At 32.7% G+C, this 18,855-nt stretch overlaps 1 protein-coding gene across 5 annotated transcripts in view; it reads left to right on the top strand.

The window, feature by feature from the left end:
- LOC135842556 (CUGBP Elav-like family member 3-A) overlaps positions 1 to 18,855 on the top strand; it is a 222,793-nt gene that overhangs the window by 175,070 nt on the left and 28,868 nt on the right. For 4 of the 5 annotated variants that reach the window (XM_065360069.1, XM_065360071.1, XM_065360067.1 and 1 more), the window contains 2 exons: positions 1,989 to 2,056; positions 8,379 to 8,507. In XM_065360069.1, coding sequence (XP_065216141.1) covers positions 1,999 to 2,056; positions 8,379 to 8,507 — 187 coding nt within the window. In that variant the 5' untranslated portion in view covers positions 1,989 to 1,998. The remainder of the gene's footprint in view (positions 1 to 1,988; positions 2,057 to 8,378; positions 8,508 to 18,855) is intronic. The other variant, XM_065360070.1, reaches the window with a different exon arrangement.

The raw sequence follows: 18,855 nt of genomic DNA, 5'->3' as shown, positions 1-18,855 counted from the left end.
AAAGAAGACATTATAACGCAACACAGAGAATTATATTTCCACGATGAAAATACAACAGAGAGAGGGAGAGAGAGAGAGAGAGAGAGCACTAGGTATACACAAGAAAGTAAAGTAAAAAGGTGAAAAAGGGGGAAACGACGAAGTCATGCTTTTGCATACACAGAAAGCCTTATTTTTCGAATCTAAAATTAATACAACATGAATAAGTCATGAAATAAAATTATTCGATGTATAAAAGGTATATAAAAAGGTTGTTCTTAGGGCAATCAAAAGGGTAACCATTTCCTTCTTCTTGAACCTCTTCCAACTAAAAGGTACTGTATTTTTCATTGAACACCAAACTTGACGACGACGAGTCGACTTGATGTTAAGTACAATGTATACTGTGGAAAAATATCCTCAAAACGAGTTTCCTTTCCTCTCTCTCTCTCAAGTGTTATGAATTTTTTACTCGAGGTTTTTTTGCTCTAAAATTTTTTTCAATAGCAATGATTCATCGTAGTAACCAAGTAACAAGGTACCAAATCGTACAACAAACGTCTTGACAAAATATATATAGGTAAACCAATTTAATCGTATATTTTTCGAAAATTTACCAACGAAACTTCCGCTAACTGTGTCCACGTCACTAAGCCAAGATCAAAACGCTAGATTTTTTCAACCTTTGTTTTCCGTTTCCACTTTTGCCTCGTAATAAGTGAAAAATCTAGTTTAAAATCGGAAAATGTTTTCTTTCAGTTTATTTTCGTGGCTTTTCCTGATTGACAAACGATTTTTCATCTACCTTACCAATAAAAATAATATATTTTTCTCATAGTGCTAATTTTCGTAATATGTGCGGTTGCGATGATAAATTGAATTTTTTACGCTTTCTAGAACAGTTCAATAACTTACTTTTTGCAAACTTACATCATTTTCGTGGTATGTGGTTTGATATGTAAATGGGCTAAGTTTACGAGGTTTTTCTAAAAAATAAATACTAAACAGGTAATCTAAACGTGACCTAATTATAATGCAAAAAAAATGAAAAAAGTAGAGAACAGAAGAAATTAAGATTTTAATCGGGTGGGGTTCTTAGAAATAAGAAAAATGCTACCGTCCTCAATGAAAAAAAATTTCGAACTCAATTTGGCCACAGTTTAGAGCAATTTCAGAGCCCCCAGTAGAATTTTGAATTTTTTAGTTTCCAAAAATTCAAACACATAAAAATCGAATCAATTACCAAAATGCCTGCAAAATTTCTCACACCGTATCTTCCTCTTCCTCTCGATAAAAAAAAAAGCAAAAAATCCTAACAAACGGAAATTCCAATTTCACTTTTTATTATCCGCAAATATAGGTAGGCTACACAATTCAAAGAATCCAAACACACTGCACCGTATCAGAAAGGAAAAAAACTAAAGAAGAGGAGATGAGGATCGCCGCCAAAAAAAAAAAGAAGAAGAACTTACCACCATATAGGGAAAAGAACATGCAAAAACAAAGAATCAAATAAACCTTTTTAAAAGAAATGAATGACGTAATAAAGAAAAGAAACTAAGATAATAAAAAACATATAAAGCAAAAAAGTAAGGCGAAAAAAGCTCGCAAACCATCGCGAAAAAAAAGCCGAATTGATAACATCTGTTTTTTAAACTCGCCGCTAAGGGCGTTATTTTGCGAGGGGGTCACGCGGTACACGGTAGCGTATGGAAGGATGGAACAAAATAAAGGGGTTGCAAATAACGAGAAGACAATGCTTTACCACGTTTTATAAAAATTAAATCAACATCAATCTGCCCGAGAAAAAAAGGAGAGCGACTTTTATGTTTCTCTATATAAGATATTGCAATTTCAGTGCGTACCAAATATCTGCCTTCTTCTACACGCGTCTTGTTTCATCTTAGATCTATTTTCTTTTTCTCTCTGAAAGGTGTACCTAGTACCTACCTACCTACATTTTTACGTAATATTATTTGATTTTTTTCTTTGCTTTTCTTTGCTTGCAGTGATTTTGTAATGGATTTAAAATGCAGAAACGAATGCAGATACGAAGATGTATGGAATTGGAATCAGAGTAAGTAAACTAATCAGTAACCTTTTTTATCTGGTAAATATAATTTAGATATCACAAATTTTCTGCTCAGAAGTAATTAAATTCGACCCAAAATATGTAGCGTAGCCCATCAAAAACCTAAAAAAAATTATCGAATTTTATTCGTTCGTACAAATATTTTGCAAATTGTACCTACGTTTATAATTCATCGATTCTGTCAAATTCGCAAGCACAAAATTATACATATCAACTACCTATACCAACATATCAAGTACGAAAAACTCCACTATATAGTACTGGTACATAGACCAAGTTTGCGTGAAAAATTTCAATAGAGTTTATACTTATAAACGATGAAAAAGAGAAGTGAGAAGAGAATATTCGAATAAGTTTCACGTAGGATATATATACGCATTTCTAGCTTCAAAAATCCACCCGTCTTGAAAAAAAACCAGCATTGATGTTTTTCTCGCCGAAATGTAAGCGTGATATTATTAGGTAGGTAAGCCCGAGTAGCGTATTTTTGGAACCAATAATAAAGCTGAAAAAAAGTCATGAAGACATCTTTACGAATTGTATTGAATTTTTTTCCTTTTAAAAGGTGTGTAAAAATTTCACACCTTCTTCGGTGCTTTTATTTATTTTTCGATTTCGAACCGACGCGAAAAAGTACGAGTATTTTTATAAAAGAATGGTCTGTTTTGGCTTCGGTAATCAAAACCAAAATATTTACGCACGAATGATGACTGATTAACGTACGTAGCTTATCTCAATTATTCGAGTCTCTAATTTTATAGAATATTTGAAAGTGAATCGCGTAAACCACATACCTACTTGTTATACCTACAGGGTGTCCTTTTTTTTTACTTTTCAAACCTTGATTTTCATATAACATTTACAATTAGAGAAGTAATGAAAAACTTCAAAGAAAATTGGTAAAATGGGTGCAAAAATTTTAAAAAGGTCAACAGACTGTAGCAAGTAGGTAGGATGATAAGCCACTGGACCGAAAATTTCAATTTTTAATTAAAATAATAAGGCAAGTACATATGTATATAGATGATTTTTGAGCCCATGCTCGATGTTCCCATATCGCCTTAAAGAGATGCAAAGGGGGGTAAAAATACATTTTTGCGACGAATTTTTCCATCTTCTTCAACCGCTGACTGATTTTTTCTCAATTGATGAAAAAGTGAGAGGGAAATATTGAGCATATTTTTTTTATATTTTTTTTCAGCTACCAAAATTCTAATAAAAAACACCAACCTCACAAACCAAATCTAACCCCCCCCCTCCCCTCCTCTCACGGGTGTAATAATCTTGTAATTATAAACACCAAAAAAAAAATATATATATTCTGAAAGAGACTTACAAAGCTTAAAAGTTTAAAACCAAAGCATTTCAAACTTCCTGGTATTTCGTTTTTTAGGGGAAGGGGGAGGGAGGGGGGTTCAGTGCCCATTCTCAAACCGCCAAGACAGTTTTCTGGTACTTACATTAGCCTTCATTTTACGTTTTAAGCAGAGAATGGTTCGCATTTTTAGATTGGTTATGAATTTTTCAAAAATTTTAAAAATTCAAAAAAGCTACTATGTTGGTGAATTTTTAAATTTTTTGGAAACCTTTTGGAGTGTTTGTTGCTGACCCAAACAAAATCACGATTTTTGGAAAGAACACAGTCTTTTAAACCCCCATCACCAAAATTTCAGCCACTCAAATTTATTACCTAGTCAATTTTTAGCGAATTTTTGAGAATCCAAAATTGACCATATTTCTGGAGAATTAAGATTTTTCTAAAAAAATGTGTACTATTCTTCAGTAAAAATGATGAAAATTAGTCTTGAAACTGATATCAACTTTAATTTTGAACCTTGACGAGATTTATTAATAACGTAGGCTGTTGCACATTGGACTCTCTCTCGACCGTTGAAAGCCACTTCTCCGAAATTTAGAGCAGTTTCTTTAGGTTATTTTCGAGCCTTCAACGAATTTTCAATCTTCTCCAGAAATTTTTAAGTGATTTGTCAAGCTAAAAGGAAACAAGCATGGCGTTGAGCATTCCAATTTTCGTACAAAATACTTACCTCAAAAAACAGTCGAAAAAATTGATCACATTTCAGAGATGGTATCTCACAATTCAGTTTTTTTGAATTTTTCCAAAAGTGTTTGGTTTTTCATCCTCGTCTCTTCTTAGCGGTAAAAATGAAAAAAAATAGCTAAATTTTCATCACAATCAATTCATTTTGAGCTTTCCAACTTCTGCTTAAAATATCTCAAGAACAAAGTCTCCGAAGAGTCAATAAATTACACTCGATCGATGAGGAATTTCATCCTTTTTTTTTCGTTCTACTCTCGGTTTTTTTCAAAATTTTATTTTCAGAAAAATAAGAAATTTTACAAAAAAAAAATGAAAAAATAAAGAAAAAACAATTTTTTAGTTGCAAATTTGTTTATAGGAGACTTTGTTTTTGGGATACTTACTTCGAGCAGAAGCAGAAGTAGAGAAGCTCCACTTCATTGAATAATCAATTCGTGGTGCTCTAAGTGAACCACCCTGTATGTTTATAAAAAAAAGTAATAAGTTCCCTCTTCCTATAACGTTTTAGTAATTATTTATCGGGCAACAATGTCACTTCTTTAAATAGCCTACAATCCCATAAAAAATAATAATTTCCAAATTCGCATCATGAAACTTATAATAGGTACATCATACTCGATTATTTCGAACAATGTTAAATTTACATATAAAACTTATCTACACTGAAAAAAAAAAACAATAAAAATTACTATTTCAGTATAGTAACCGGATCCAATCCAAAAATAATAGTGATTTTTACTCAGCCAAAAAATACATTTTACCTATAGAATTAGGTAAAATTTATTACTCTCATAGTAAAATTTACTAATCTCATAGTAAAATTTACTAATCTCATAGTAAAAATCGCAATATTTTTGAATGGGATCCGGTTACTGTATGAAATAGTAAAAATTATCCATAATTTTTTTTTCCGTGTAAATATCTCATCAGTAGGATAGCAGACGCGACCAAAAAAAAAAACAACAACAACTATCGAATAAAAAGCGCCACGACGAATATTAAAAAGCAACATCGATTCCATCGATATTACGCTTGTGAAAAATTAATTTCCAGTTCGCCTTCGTCGTTCAAATTAAATATTCCTCTTCGTTGTAAAAGATTTTGTCATCGAGAGAATCCAATCCCGAGTATAAGGGTACAGCAACGATGTATCGTGAATAACAACGTTATCAATTTTTACTCTTCATTTTTAAAAGTACAGTACATTATAATGTACGTAATATCTACGAGTATCTCTATAATAGGTATAATATAATTATTACAAAATATCGTTTGATCAAGACGTACATATAGGTTTTCTAACATGTATGTGGTTTTTATTAGAGAAATTCATTTCAAACTCGTGCCATACCGTAGTTTATTTCGTTATTCGTTGCGATCTTAGATAGGTTAATATCGGCAAGAATATTTATAAGTGTAGGTATGCGTTATTATACTACAAAATACAAAAACTTTTTGACAAATTAGACGCCTTTGTGTTATGGGAATAATTTTACATCTGAGATTCGCGTTCATTAATTGAAGGACCACGCGAATTAAAATATGTCTTCGAGACGAGGATGTAGTATTCTTGTATTTACAACACGTTTCGACTCGATTTAAAGTGATTATTAATACCATATAATTAGTAAAACACGACTCGATCCGTCCTCGATACCCTTTCTCGCTTTCTGCATACTTACTCTTCATTTAGCGAATCAATGTTATAACAAACGTGGTTAAACTGGCAACTGGCGACGATCTCACGATCATAACGAAACCCACTGTTTACTCTTGAACTGCTTTTACGAGTAGATGATTTAGGAAGGCACTCGACTGTTCCTCGATTACCTACTTTCAAAATTCGTAACGTAAAAAATCATCCCTTCAATTTCATTTTAAAATGTTAATTTCAGAGTTTTCTTAAGATGTAAATGGCCTTCAAAAATACGAAAAACGTATTTTTTTCCCAAGATTTTTCCCTGCAGTAGAAGAGGTTCATTTCAGCCAGCATATTTTTTCTCACAATAATCGTAGATACACCATCAACGTGAATTTGAACCGAATTTGAACCGAATTTGTGAATTTTTCGCCATGATATAAAATTCCATCACCTATAAGTATAAAAATATTGTATCCTCACATCATTTTGGGAGCCCTTCAAGTAATCATTTTGCAGATGACCTATTAAAACAAAATTCATGTTTAGACAAATATCAACTCAAAATGTATCATATTATATATGTAGGTAGAAATTTCAATGAAATTAAAATTTTACGATTTGGAAAAATACTCTCCAAATTATCAATAACTGTTGTACGTGTTTATTACACGATCGTTTGGAAGTCTTCGCATCTTTTTTGTTCATGTTTCCCAGTTTATCAAAATTATTGAAAAAAAAATTCACTCAGATACGTTTTTTTCCAATTTCATTGCCTTTCAAATACTAAATGAACGAAATTCGCACATGCATGTTAATAAAATTGCCTAACCAGTTTGCCGTAAACATGAAAAAAACAGCAGATTTGATTCCATTTCAAATTAAGGCAAAAAATACAGCTAATCCCTCGACTTCGCTGAACTTTTTTCACAAGTTTTCTTCAAAGTCGAGAAAAACTTCCACCATAATTTCCACAATGACCTTCTGGATGCAGGGGGGGGGGTTACAATTTTCCCCACTTGTGATTTGTTACAAAACTGTCTAATTTTGAAAGATCATAACGTAGAACTGGTTGAATTTGGAAAAATCCAATAGGGATGTTTTGAAGAGAGAAGCAGCAATAAAGTTTAAAAATATCAAAGTTGAGCTTTCACATTGAAACTTCAATTCTCCGATCACGTATAAGGTACAAAAACTGAAAAATGTTATTTAAAAATTTTTAGGAAATTTTTTTTTACTATTTTTAACCGACTAATCATCAGAATTAGGGTTCAACAACTTGAGAGGGGAGAGGAGGTACATACGCCCTAATTTTCATCCATTTTCAAAAAAAAAAGTTTAAATCAAGTGACATATCGATTGTTAATGATTTAAAGGTGCTGAGTTCAAATACTGGGTTATTTTTTCGAATAAACTCCTGTGAACCGTCTTCCTCCCTCATCAACGCCCTCAAACATAGTCAAAACACTAAAAAATTGTAAATAACGAGTGATACATCGTTTCTCAGATTTTCGAGGATGCATAATAAAATATTTAAAAAAATCACTCAGTTTTTGGATACAACAACTCAATCAATGTCCCTACAGTATCACTCTTCTCCTTTCTTGAAAAAAGTCCAAAGAAAACCTGCTGTAGACATGTCAATTTTCACCAATTCAAGGACACTGAATTCGACTTCTGAGTGTTCTCAAGTCCATTTCCCCCAATTTCGAAAAATTAGAAAGACAGAAGAACATGGACACTGAGTGTTGAAATCAAAATGAATAAGAAATAGGCATGAGCAATTGTGAGTGTGATTTGATTTGAAGCTCACAGAAGAGCATGTTGCCCAGAACTCCGAACCAAATTTCGAACTGCTGAAGACGATTAAAAAATAAGCCTTTTGGGGCAATTTCGAACTGCTGGAGAAAATTGAACTTTCTTCTTTGGAGGCTCCAGATTGGCTCAAAAATGGTGGAAATGGATTCTCAAGGAGTAGAAGCAGTTGTGAGTGATTTGTTTTGAGAATTGACGATTTTTTTATTTTTTTTAAATTTGAGTCTTTTGTACGTTTTTTAACCCATTACTTCCGATTTGCGACTCATCTACCCTAATCGATCCGGAATATCGAAATTAAAACAGTATTAAAATTTAGCTCTCGATATTTAATTATTACAACACCTCCTGTAGAGCGATTTGAAATTGCTGGAGAAATCGACTCGACTTTTGCTGGAAGCTCAATAGATCAGCTCGAAAATAGCAAAAACCGATTTGGATGGTCAAATTTAGCACATGAGCTGATTTACAACTTCTATGATCATATTTCCTTGTTTCATGCTTAGAATTTAACCAAGTGGCTATTTCCAGCATTTTCGAAAATTCGCAAAAATCAAAAAATCGATTTCGGTAGCTCAAAATTTACTTCAGAGATTATGGGTACATGTCTTTCAGCCGACCAAATTTCAGCTCTACTGGAATTGACGGATTCTAAAGGTCCCTTCAATTCAATCGATACGTTGATTAATCTTTAATTTAATATCGCTATAGACATTTTTCTCGATACTCCCATTGGTTTTTAAAAAAATTTAAAATCATACTGTATAAATTAAGATGATGATTTTTTACAGTGAGTTCGGCTCTTATGGAACAACAGAACACCAATCATAATTCTGAGGCCGATATTAAAAGATTAATGGAACCATACGGTACGATCGAAGAAGTGATCTTGCTTCGTGACCCTGACGGAATAAGTCGAGGTAATTTACTGTGTGGCTTTTTTTTACCGCTCTTTATAAATAGGTACCTTTCCTATCTTGACGCATTATAAAAATTAGATAAAGTTACCATCGTGATAACTCGATCAATTTATAATTACATTTTACGCGCGTACCCTTCACATGTACGAGTTTTTTTTTAAACTGGGCCAACATACACATATGCCTCACCATATCGAAGATACCTTTTTTCTCTTTCATTATACGAGTATTTGTACGTACACGACGATGGCGCCAAAATATTGATACCATACGCCATCGTGTAGTTCGCGTTTCGCGTATAATGTCAAACCACGATAACATTTCTCTCAAATACAGAATATCGCATACAAGCTGAACTTGAAGCGAAAAAAAAAATGTCAACAACACAAAACTTATTACAAAAGTGTGTATACCTACTTTTATTCGAACATTCGTCGATTCGCAACCCAACCGCGAAAATTTTTCAAACGATGAACTTTTTAAATAAGCTCATTTCCCAAATAACCTCTTGCTCTGTGAGCTAAAAATGTATAAATACCTTTTGTAAATAATTTACTTTGCATAGGCTCGCATTCCTCGCGTGTTTTTTTTACTCTCAATCAACTTTCTCGTATAAAATTGGAATTCGATCGTCGAACATTTCTATACCAAAAATCATTGACAGGAAAAAACCGAGTAAAAAGATTATAAGTAGGTAGAGGTACGTAGTTCAAGTGTAAAAAACAAATGTACGCAAATGAATAACCTGACACCTGCCCTTCAATAGTCTTTTTGCTTTAAAATTTAATTTTTTTAAATTGTTTTCTTTCTAATACTTATCAGCATCTAGTCTCGTCATATTGGACCTGTTTCAGCTGTTCAAGAAGACCAAAAACTGTAGGAAAAATGAAAAAATTATTTAAATTATTTCAACGATATATTTATTGCAGTCCGAAACCACAATAGATCAACTTCAATGAAAAGGGCACAATAATAATTGATACCTAACTAACCTACACCATAATATTGACCAATGAGCCTTCTGCCATGCCAAGATGACTTTCGACAAATTTTCTACTTTTTTCACTGTTACAGACATGAAAAATAACATTCGTAGGTACCCATCTTGAAACAGAACGAGCAAAAGACGCATTTTTCGACCTAAACTTATAAAAACATTTAAATAAATTCCAAAATAAAAAACGAAACGAACACATAAAAGTAAACCCCTATGTTTAGATACAGATTGCAGACTTTCAAGGTTTTTTTCTCGAACTAGCGATTTTCCAAGGTTAAAGCAAAAGACATTTTTCTACGGTTTGAAATTTTTTTACCTAGGTACTGAATTTTTTTTTACGATTTATTCGTATCGTTCGGATTATTTCTCCAGTGGAAAGCAAACTTTTATGGGACAAAAAATAACGTAACTAATTTTTTTTCTCGATAGGTAAGACGTAAGTACCCATTTTTAAAAGAAATCTTTAAAATACTGCAAAAATAGAATTTTGAAATGTATAAACAGAAAATTTGATGAAACTGCCATAATAGAATTATGTTTACTTACATAAAAATTCGTTGTAAGTACCTATAGATGAAAAAAAAATATAGTATTAGGTACACATACAGGGTGCCTAGAAATATCGAGTACCCCTAAAAAAAGTTGTCTACTAAAATATACTTTGGTTGGTCACAGTGAATGATAATAATGATAGCACATGATTGGTTGTTGGACTGGAGAGATAACATTCCACCAATCATATGTATCTATTCCACGTTGCCAACCTATATGTTTAATGAAAAACTTTCTTAGGGGTACTCGATACTTCTGGGCACCCTGTATTGATACGTTTCGTACAAAGACGACTTCGTTACATTTTTGAGAAATTGAATAAAACATGTAAGTATATGATATAAGGTGATACTGAATAAGGTTCTGCTGAAAATGAGACCAAAACGAAATCATTTAATTTAATTTTAATCTTGCTATAAACATTCAAAATTCAATTTTGAGAAAAATTTATTGAAAATTTTGTATTCTCCTCTCCTCATTTTTTTCAAAAGATAAGACTCAAAATTGCTCTCTCATCCAATTGCCGAAAAGTACCTACTATTTTTCAGAAACGCTCAAAAACATTTTCTACTTAATTCTTGAATTTCTCGTGAAATAATTCATTTTGATAGGTCACACACATGGCTTTTTTTTCCAAAAAATTTCTAAAACCATGACCAAATTTTGTACTTAAAATTCTTCCAAAATGCTCAAAAAACATTTTTATTCAAATATTTGAAATTTTAGAGAACTTTTAATTAAACTTATTCTGACAGGTCACATATGACACCTTTTTTCAAAAATCTCCAAAAATATGACCAAATTTTGGGCTCAAAATTCTTCCAAAATGCTTGAAAAACATTTTTATTGAAATACTTGAAATTCATCTTGAGAAATTCTCATCTATATTTTTGATAAATACGTCAATAAATGACACTTTTTCAAAAATCCCAAATGTATGGCTAAATTTTGAACTAAAAATTCTTCAAAAATGTTCAAAAAATATTTTCGTTGAGATACCTATTTGAAATTCTCGAAAAATTCTAATTTCTGTAGATAGGTCACACGACTCTTTTTCCAAAATCTCGAAAAGCATGACCCAGTGTTGAGTTTACAATCATTCAAAAATGATTTCGTTGAAATATTTAAAATTTGCCTACGCAAAACTTCAATATATTTTGATAGGTTGTTATGACACTTTTTCAAAAATCCCAAAAGTATGACCAAATTTAGGACTCAAAATTTTTTTAAATACTCAAAAAGCGTTTTCGTTGAGATATTTTAAATTCTTGTGAAATTTTAACTTATTTTGATAGGTCACATGACACTTTTTCAAAAATAAATCCCAAAAAGCGCGACTCAATTTTGGGCTTAAAATTCTTCAAAAATTCACAAAAAAACATTTTTACCAAAATATTTGAATTTCTGATGATTTTAATCCATTTTGATTAATCCAAGAGTACCCAATTTTCGAGTAATTCTACAACAGTTCATTTTCATTTGAAATTGGAAGGGGGCACGACTCCAAAATTCGACCGTGTCTCCTCTTCCTCCTCTAGGCAACCATATGCACACGTAAATTGAAGATTAATTACCTTATCCATGTCTGATGTCACTTGTTGAAAGTAGGTTACTCGAAAATGGAGCACCCTGTATATTCATACCAATTCGAATAACTCCGCCTTTTTTTATCACATCTACTAAATCCAGCTCAAAATATTTTTTCTCGATACACCCACAAAAATCTCCAAAAAACCCATCTTTATTCTCGCAACTGTATATCAAACGAAAAAATACCTATAAACTATCAATGCAAAATGTAGAAAATGTAGCTGTAGGTGTAGGTACACCTATTTTGTTGAGAAAATCCTCAACCACACATCAGCTGTTCGTCTAAACGTTGATTTTTTTTCAACACCGCACACGACAAACCTAATACGTAATATTCGATGAAATGTGGAGAGTTGAAGATCTTCTCGTGCTCGGGATATTTTCCTTTATATAGATGAAATCTGCCACTACGAAACATTTCACACCATCTGAAATTTGCTGTAATATAATTTCTGCGAGAATTCGATAAAATACCATTTCCATTTTCCACCAGTCACAGTTAATAAATCACAATACCGCGTCTTCCACTTCGGCGCGACAACATATGTAAGAAGAGACGACAAACTTCGTGTGTATTTTAATTCAATTTCCAGACTTGATTCGCGCATTGATCTCTCCTTTTCTTAATGACCTTCAAAAGTATTTGGAAATGAGAACATGGCACGTATTATTTTTAAAATACTGAAAATTTTCAATATTCGTAATTCATTTTCCTGACACTTTTTCATTTCTGGACAATTTTAAAATCTTCTCGAACGACCAAGAATCTCTGATTGTTTCAATTCTTGAACCAAAATACTCCGATTGACCCCCCCCCCTCTTAAACAAAATTTTCTTCTTATTTTAATGATGCCATATACTTGTCTTGGGGTAAAAGAATTATGGTTCGTCAATTTCTCAACAATAAAATGAAGTCCAATGATAGCCCTATAACTTTAAAATTACGAAGAAACCCCAAAAGTTAATTTTTTCACATAAAATAGTAGATAAAACACAAAATATAATACCATAAAAATCATAATACCACTCATCAAACATACCAACTCACTCTACCTACGAGTAAAATTTTCAAGACCACTTTTAAACTCTTTGCGAAAGGTCGATGAAGCCTTCCCATCGCCATGAAAATACCTCCATTACAACGACTCCTGGATTGTGTAATTCTCGAGAAAAAAATGCCAAGAATTAAACTTCACTACGAATATATAGCTTAGTACTAATTAACACGATAAATATTTGCATTCGCTTTTGCTTCATCTTTTTATACTCCAACGTAAAAAGCGTTCGATTTGTGCTAGAGCATCCTGCGAGGAGGCGCGAGCCGACTGCGAAAACGTATCGAAAAAGGGGCAAAAACGCTCGACAAATCGCAAAAATATTTTCGCGTCTAATATTTTCGTTTATAAGTTTGTACGCGAAATGCTGAAGGCAGTAAAATCGGCTTTCGTTTACGCACTTTATGCAAGCGAAAACTGGCACAAGCCTCTTGTATTAAAGCAGCTTTTATATTACAACCTCTATTCTTCCCAAGCAAAACATCCACCGGCTGTTGTTTCTATTTTAAAACCTATCTATCAAATGAGAATGAATTTCATGCTTGTTTTAAAAGGTTGCACTTACCTCTTCATTTTCAACGCACAATAAATCCCTCCACGGCTTGGGTTAATAATATTCGCCGAATACGCGCCCGCGGAACGCGAATTCCTCCTCGTCTATACTATACTCACTACAAATACGTCAAAAATCAACAATTCGCCTTCAGTGTGTGTGTGTGTGTGTATATGTTGTACTGTACACATATACGACGAAATAGCCGGGTAACTTATCGGAACCACATCTATAATACTATACATGATGTACCGTACCTCGCAATACATTCTTTAAATAGGCATAAACTGTATACAGGGTGTTTAGTGAAAGAATGTTAAGCCAAGGGATTCAAAATAATTTGTAGGTATAAGTAGATCTATGATCTAATGAACACGTTTGTCAACAGTCGAAGTGTAAAAAACGAATAATACCACACAAGAAAATGAAAGAAGTTTTCGTCGCAGGCATTGGGCACCACAAAATATAACACGATTATGCAAAAAAAATTAATTACATAATACACTAAGTCTAGCATGAAAAATTACATTTTCAATTGATCGGAAAAGATGTACAAATGAAAATGAAATAACAAAAGTTTACTCACTTCAAATCCAAACACTAGTAACTGACACATTGACTCGATAAGACACCAAATAAATCAGTAAAAAAAAAAAAAAAAAAAAAAAAAAAAAACTGTCAAATACTCAGGTACTCTCCTTGAAGTGATATAAAAAAAAATCATCAATAGATTCTCTTCAAACCACTACCTATATTAATACTTACTAAAAATTATTCAGGATATTGTGAAAATTATGAACAATATATCGTAATTACTAATTACCAATTTATTCTAAGTGCTTTTCAAAAACGATGTTAACTGGTAGAAAAACCATCGCTCATAACACGGTTTTCTTATTATAGCCATCAATTCAAGGTACCTTTCAAAAACAACATTGCCTGAATCAAGAATAATAACCTCTAAAGCGATTTTTCAAATATAAACGTCCATTATTTAGAGGTCTTAGAAAAAACAACGTTAGCGGTATAAAAAATCAAAATCCTTAGAGCGGTTTTTCGAATGTATCTAATTATAAGTGAGTGACGCGTGACGTGTCCATTAGAGGAAGTTTTTGAGAAACAACGTTAACTACATAGATAGAGAATCAACTATTTTTTCCAACTACATACTTACAAATGTCTTTTTTTTTAACTTCACGCAATTATTGCAAAATCCCATCCCAATTCCCATTTTGATAATATTTGATCAGTTTTTTTTTTATTCTCAAGAAATTTTTCGAAAAAGCTAAATTTTTGACATTTTACAATAACTTTTACTCGTTTTTAACTATTTTCATAACATTTTTACAAATTTTCGAACAACTTTTGCTGATTTTAGATCAATTTATCGCAATTTTAATAATACTTCGTGCAATTTTGAGGCTTTATCCAATTTTGATGGTTGTTCATCAACTTTTAGGTTGGTTCAATCCAATTACATTTTAATAACGTTGCGGCAACTGTTCCCAAGAAGTCACCAGACAGTCAAATATGAATTTTCTATGTTTTGATGACTTCTTGGAGAAAGATTCACCAAAAGTCACCGGGTATAAAATCGATCACTTATGGCCACTGCTTGGTGAATCTGTCACCGAGAAGTCACCAGACAGTCAAATATGAATTTTCTATGTTTTGGTGACTTCTTGGTGACGGATTCACCAAGTCACCAAGATTCACCAAAAGTCACCATGTGTGAAATCGATCACTTTTAGTGAATCTGTCACCAAGAAGTCACCAGACAGTCAGATATGAATTTTTTATGTTTTGGTGACTTCATGGTGACAGATTCATCAAAAGTCACCAGGATTCACCAAACAATTCTCCAGCATGGTATCTAACAATTTTTTTGTTGAAAAAATCATAACTTACTTCACTACCTTTCTTCGGCCAAATTTTTAGAAAACTCGCCACTTGACTCACCCTCCCCCCCCCCCTCACACACACACAAAAAAAATTAACAAAATCAAATTTTTCACAGGAAAATTTTCAAAAAAAATTGAAATTGAAAGAACATTATTTTGTATACATAATATTTCTTAATTTCAATCAGTTTTTTCAATAATTTGAAGGTTTTTGTTGCTCGTTTGCATTTTTGCATTTTTTTCACTACCTGTTATAGGAGTATGCCCTGTATTTGGGGGGGGGATGACGCTAATGTTAATTTGGACGGTTTTTAGACCACTTTTTAGAAAATCTGAAATTCCAAAATATACTCGAAGACTCCACAACAGCCTGAAACCACCTTCAATCGATTCAACATAATAAAAACGGGATACTAAGTGAATTTCATTTCATCAACTCAATTGGGTAAAATGTTATGGAAATTTCAATTTTCAAAAATGTTCTAGGGTGCTCCAAAACTATCACTAAAAATAGTTCGAAACAGTAAAATCGATTTGGAGGGTCGAAAACAGGACACACGCCAAATTTCAGATCCACTTGGTATATTTGGTAAAATTTTGATTTTTTCCCATTTTTAACCTCAAGTTTCATTTTTCAAAAATCCATTAAAAATCAAAAAGTGACTTACGTAACTTTTCTCACACAGATTATAAAATTACTTACTCATTCTCATATGCGAGTTCATATTCTATCATTTTTGAAAGGAAATTTGTACTCACCTGAAACAAAAAAAAATTAAGGTGGGTTAGTTACCTAGTTATAAAATTATTGATCAATCAACAGATACATAATATATTAAATAATAGTGGTCGAAGGCCAAAGTAAAAATTCTGACGATCTCCATGTTTAATTAAGAGCCAAAAATAAGTATTCACAAATAAAGTATGTATCATAAGAATTGTAAAATTATTGATTGTGAAATCACTCAAAAATATCAAAAATTGATAAACATCAGAAAATGACAAAAATTTGAGAAAATGTCTCGTATTTGAGTAAATTTTTGCACAGACTGCTTAGTACTTGTTGGATTATTGAAAAATACAAAGAATTAATCGGAAATTCTCAAATTAGACGTGACACCCCCCCCCCATAATTGAAAATTTCCGGAAGTTTTATCATGGTATTTAGTAACGGTTTTTTTTAAATTATGTACTACTTTTTTCAACCTAATGTTCAGAAAGCTTTCCACTCTCCCTCCCACACACACACACACACACACACACACACACACACACACACAAATTAATGAGGTCAACAAATTTTCACAGAAAAAGTTTTAAAAAAATTGAAATTAGAAGAAAATGTTGTACATGTGACCTGGAACGGTGAAAGGGACCTCAGACATCTAAAAATCGTTTTTCACTTTTTGAGTGATTTTTATAGGAAATTTGACGCTCTTTTTAAAAAAACAAACTACAAACTGCCAAGTTCATTTAAAAAACGATTTGGGGGTGTTTACGTTTGCGATGTATGTGTAAGTTGTGCACGCATCGTACGTGTTTACCTATTCGTTTTTTTTTTAATGAGTTAAATAGTGATCCAAATGAAAATCTAACGACATTATGACTATTGCAAATTTTCTTAGCTATCTTTTGGGTCGATATAAATTTTCGAATTTGACGCTCCGTTCGCAGTCTGGTCATCAGGTTCATCAGTCATCACCAATAATTCTTTTATAGATACTACAAATGACCTTCATTTTTTTTCGTAGCAAATCGATGAGTGTTTTTTTTTCAAATTTAGCTTGGTTTCCGTCCCTTGAAATCTGCCACCCTAGGCAGCTGCTCATACTGCCTTATGACTTATGAGTAGATAAATTGATCTCTGCTACCTCCAAGTCCGAGTATCTCAACACCTACTCGTAACTGGCATCTAATAACATCCCAACAATGGATTCATCATCACTGGATTATCGACCAATAAAGTTACAGCCACCGTATGAAAAAATTGTGTAACTTGAATTTATCGTTGCGACGAAAAGCGAATTACGCCAAGCTTTAAAAAAAGTGCTGCTTATTCGGCGTCGTCGTCGTGCCGTACGATGAAACATCAAACAAAACAAAAATTGAAAAACGGATGTTAGGTACATTTCACAATCAATCTCGCATTTTTCGCAACCGGTGTATATCCTCATGGGAACGTATCTGTAATCCTAAAAGATTCAATCCCGAATTCCAAAATGTAATTATATAGGTAAGCCATTGCCGAGAAAACGCCTGCTTACAAACTCTCTCACTCATATCTCGTCGCTCGCTAGATAGATAGGTAGGTAGGTTAGGTATACTACTGTATGTGAGGCGTTGTATGTATACGGTCGTGTGTATATGTGCCTTTGAAACACATCTTTTTTTTCAACACCAGCATATAACGAGATGATCCGGAATATTTCTAGTGCACAGGATGTATAGATATATAGGTTTATGTAAGGCAACATTTAAGGTAAACATAAAATACTACGAGTATACAGATTGATTTCATCGCCTTTTTTCTCTACTTTTTACCCCCTTACTCTCTCACTCACTGGGCTTCTTTGGCCCTTCGCCGTGTAACCCTTGTTCTTCTCTCTATGAAATATGTTCGTCAAAATGTATACAACATAGAATACGTAGAATATACCTATCTACGAGTATCTTATATGTACACACAAAGTGTACAGGAATAAGTGTACGTATAACCTCTTTTAAACTGTACACACAAATGAGGCAAAAGGCAGTATACCTACAGGAAGCATACGTTGTATACTGTTGCGGTTTACCTTTTTAATAGCTCTGGAGACCTTATATGAATCGTTGTGTACACTCACGATTAACCGTACCTACTCATCCTTATTGCATAAAATTTACATATCGCTATTTTCATCAATTTTTTCAATTTTTTACGATCTCTTTTCTTTCGCTCCCCTACCCGTTCTGTTTTCGTTTCCGCAATCTCGGTGTATTTCTAATTTATATATACCGAAGGGACGTGAAATCGTATTAAAACGCCAACGATGCTGTAATATCGAAGCGTTGATATTTTATAGGTTTCAAATGAGAGCTCCCATAAGTACGTTAACGTCGATACGAGTACAACGATACTTCGGTAATTACCTTTCCGCGTCCTCTCGTTCGCTCGTGTGCCTTCCCAATAAAGTGCTTCTTCTTATTTCTCGTACTAAATTTTTATTACATCTTCTTCTTATACTTACATATAGTTTATTATTATTACCTACTACAATATAGAAGCATACCTGCATACCTCCTCATTTCTCTTCTTTCTGCTTATTCGTATGGACCAACGTAGGTATTAGAATATTTAGTTATAGATGAAATCACGAGGCCACATGTCCTTCTATAGATTCTGAAAAATATTATCGTACCTACTCAGAACCTGTTTAAAACAAAATACCTCATGACACATAGATTCAGAAAATCAGACAAAAATCCTGAAATTGCTCCAAAAATTTTGCTATCTAAAATAAAATAGCAAAACGAATAATTTAACGCCATCAGAACTTGATTTTTTTCATTTTGTGACAAGATTTAAACTTCAAGATGGAGTCTATCTTATTGAATTCAGTCTATCTTGCTCCTAATAATGATCTTCCTCATTTTCCCATGAACCGAGAAACTCTCCGAGCTTAAAAAAAAATCAGAACTGAATTGAAAAACTTTTATTTTT

The sequence above is a fragment of the Planococcus citri genome, chromosome 4, assembly GCF_950023065.1.
Source record: "Planococcus citri chromosome 4, ihPlaCitr1.1, whole genome shotgun sequence".
NCBI lineage: Eukaryota > Metazoa > Arthropoda > Insecta > Hemiptera > Pseudococcidae > Planococcus > Planococcus citri.
Note: the sequence above shows the minus strand (reverse complement) of the source record. Positions and strands in the feature narration are given on the sequence as shown.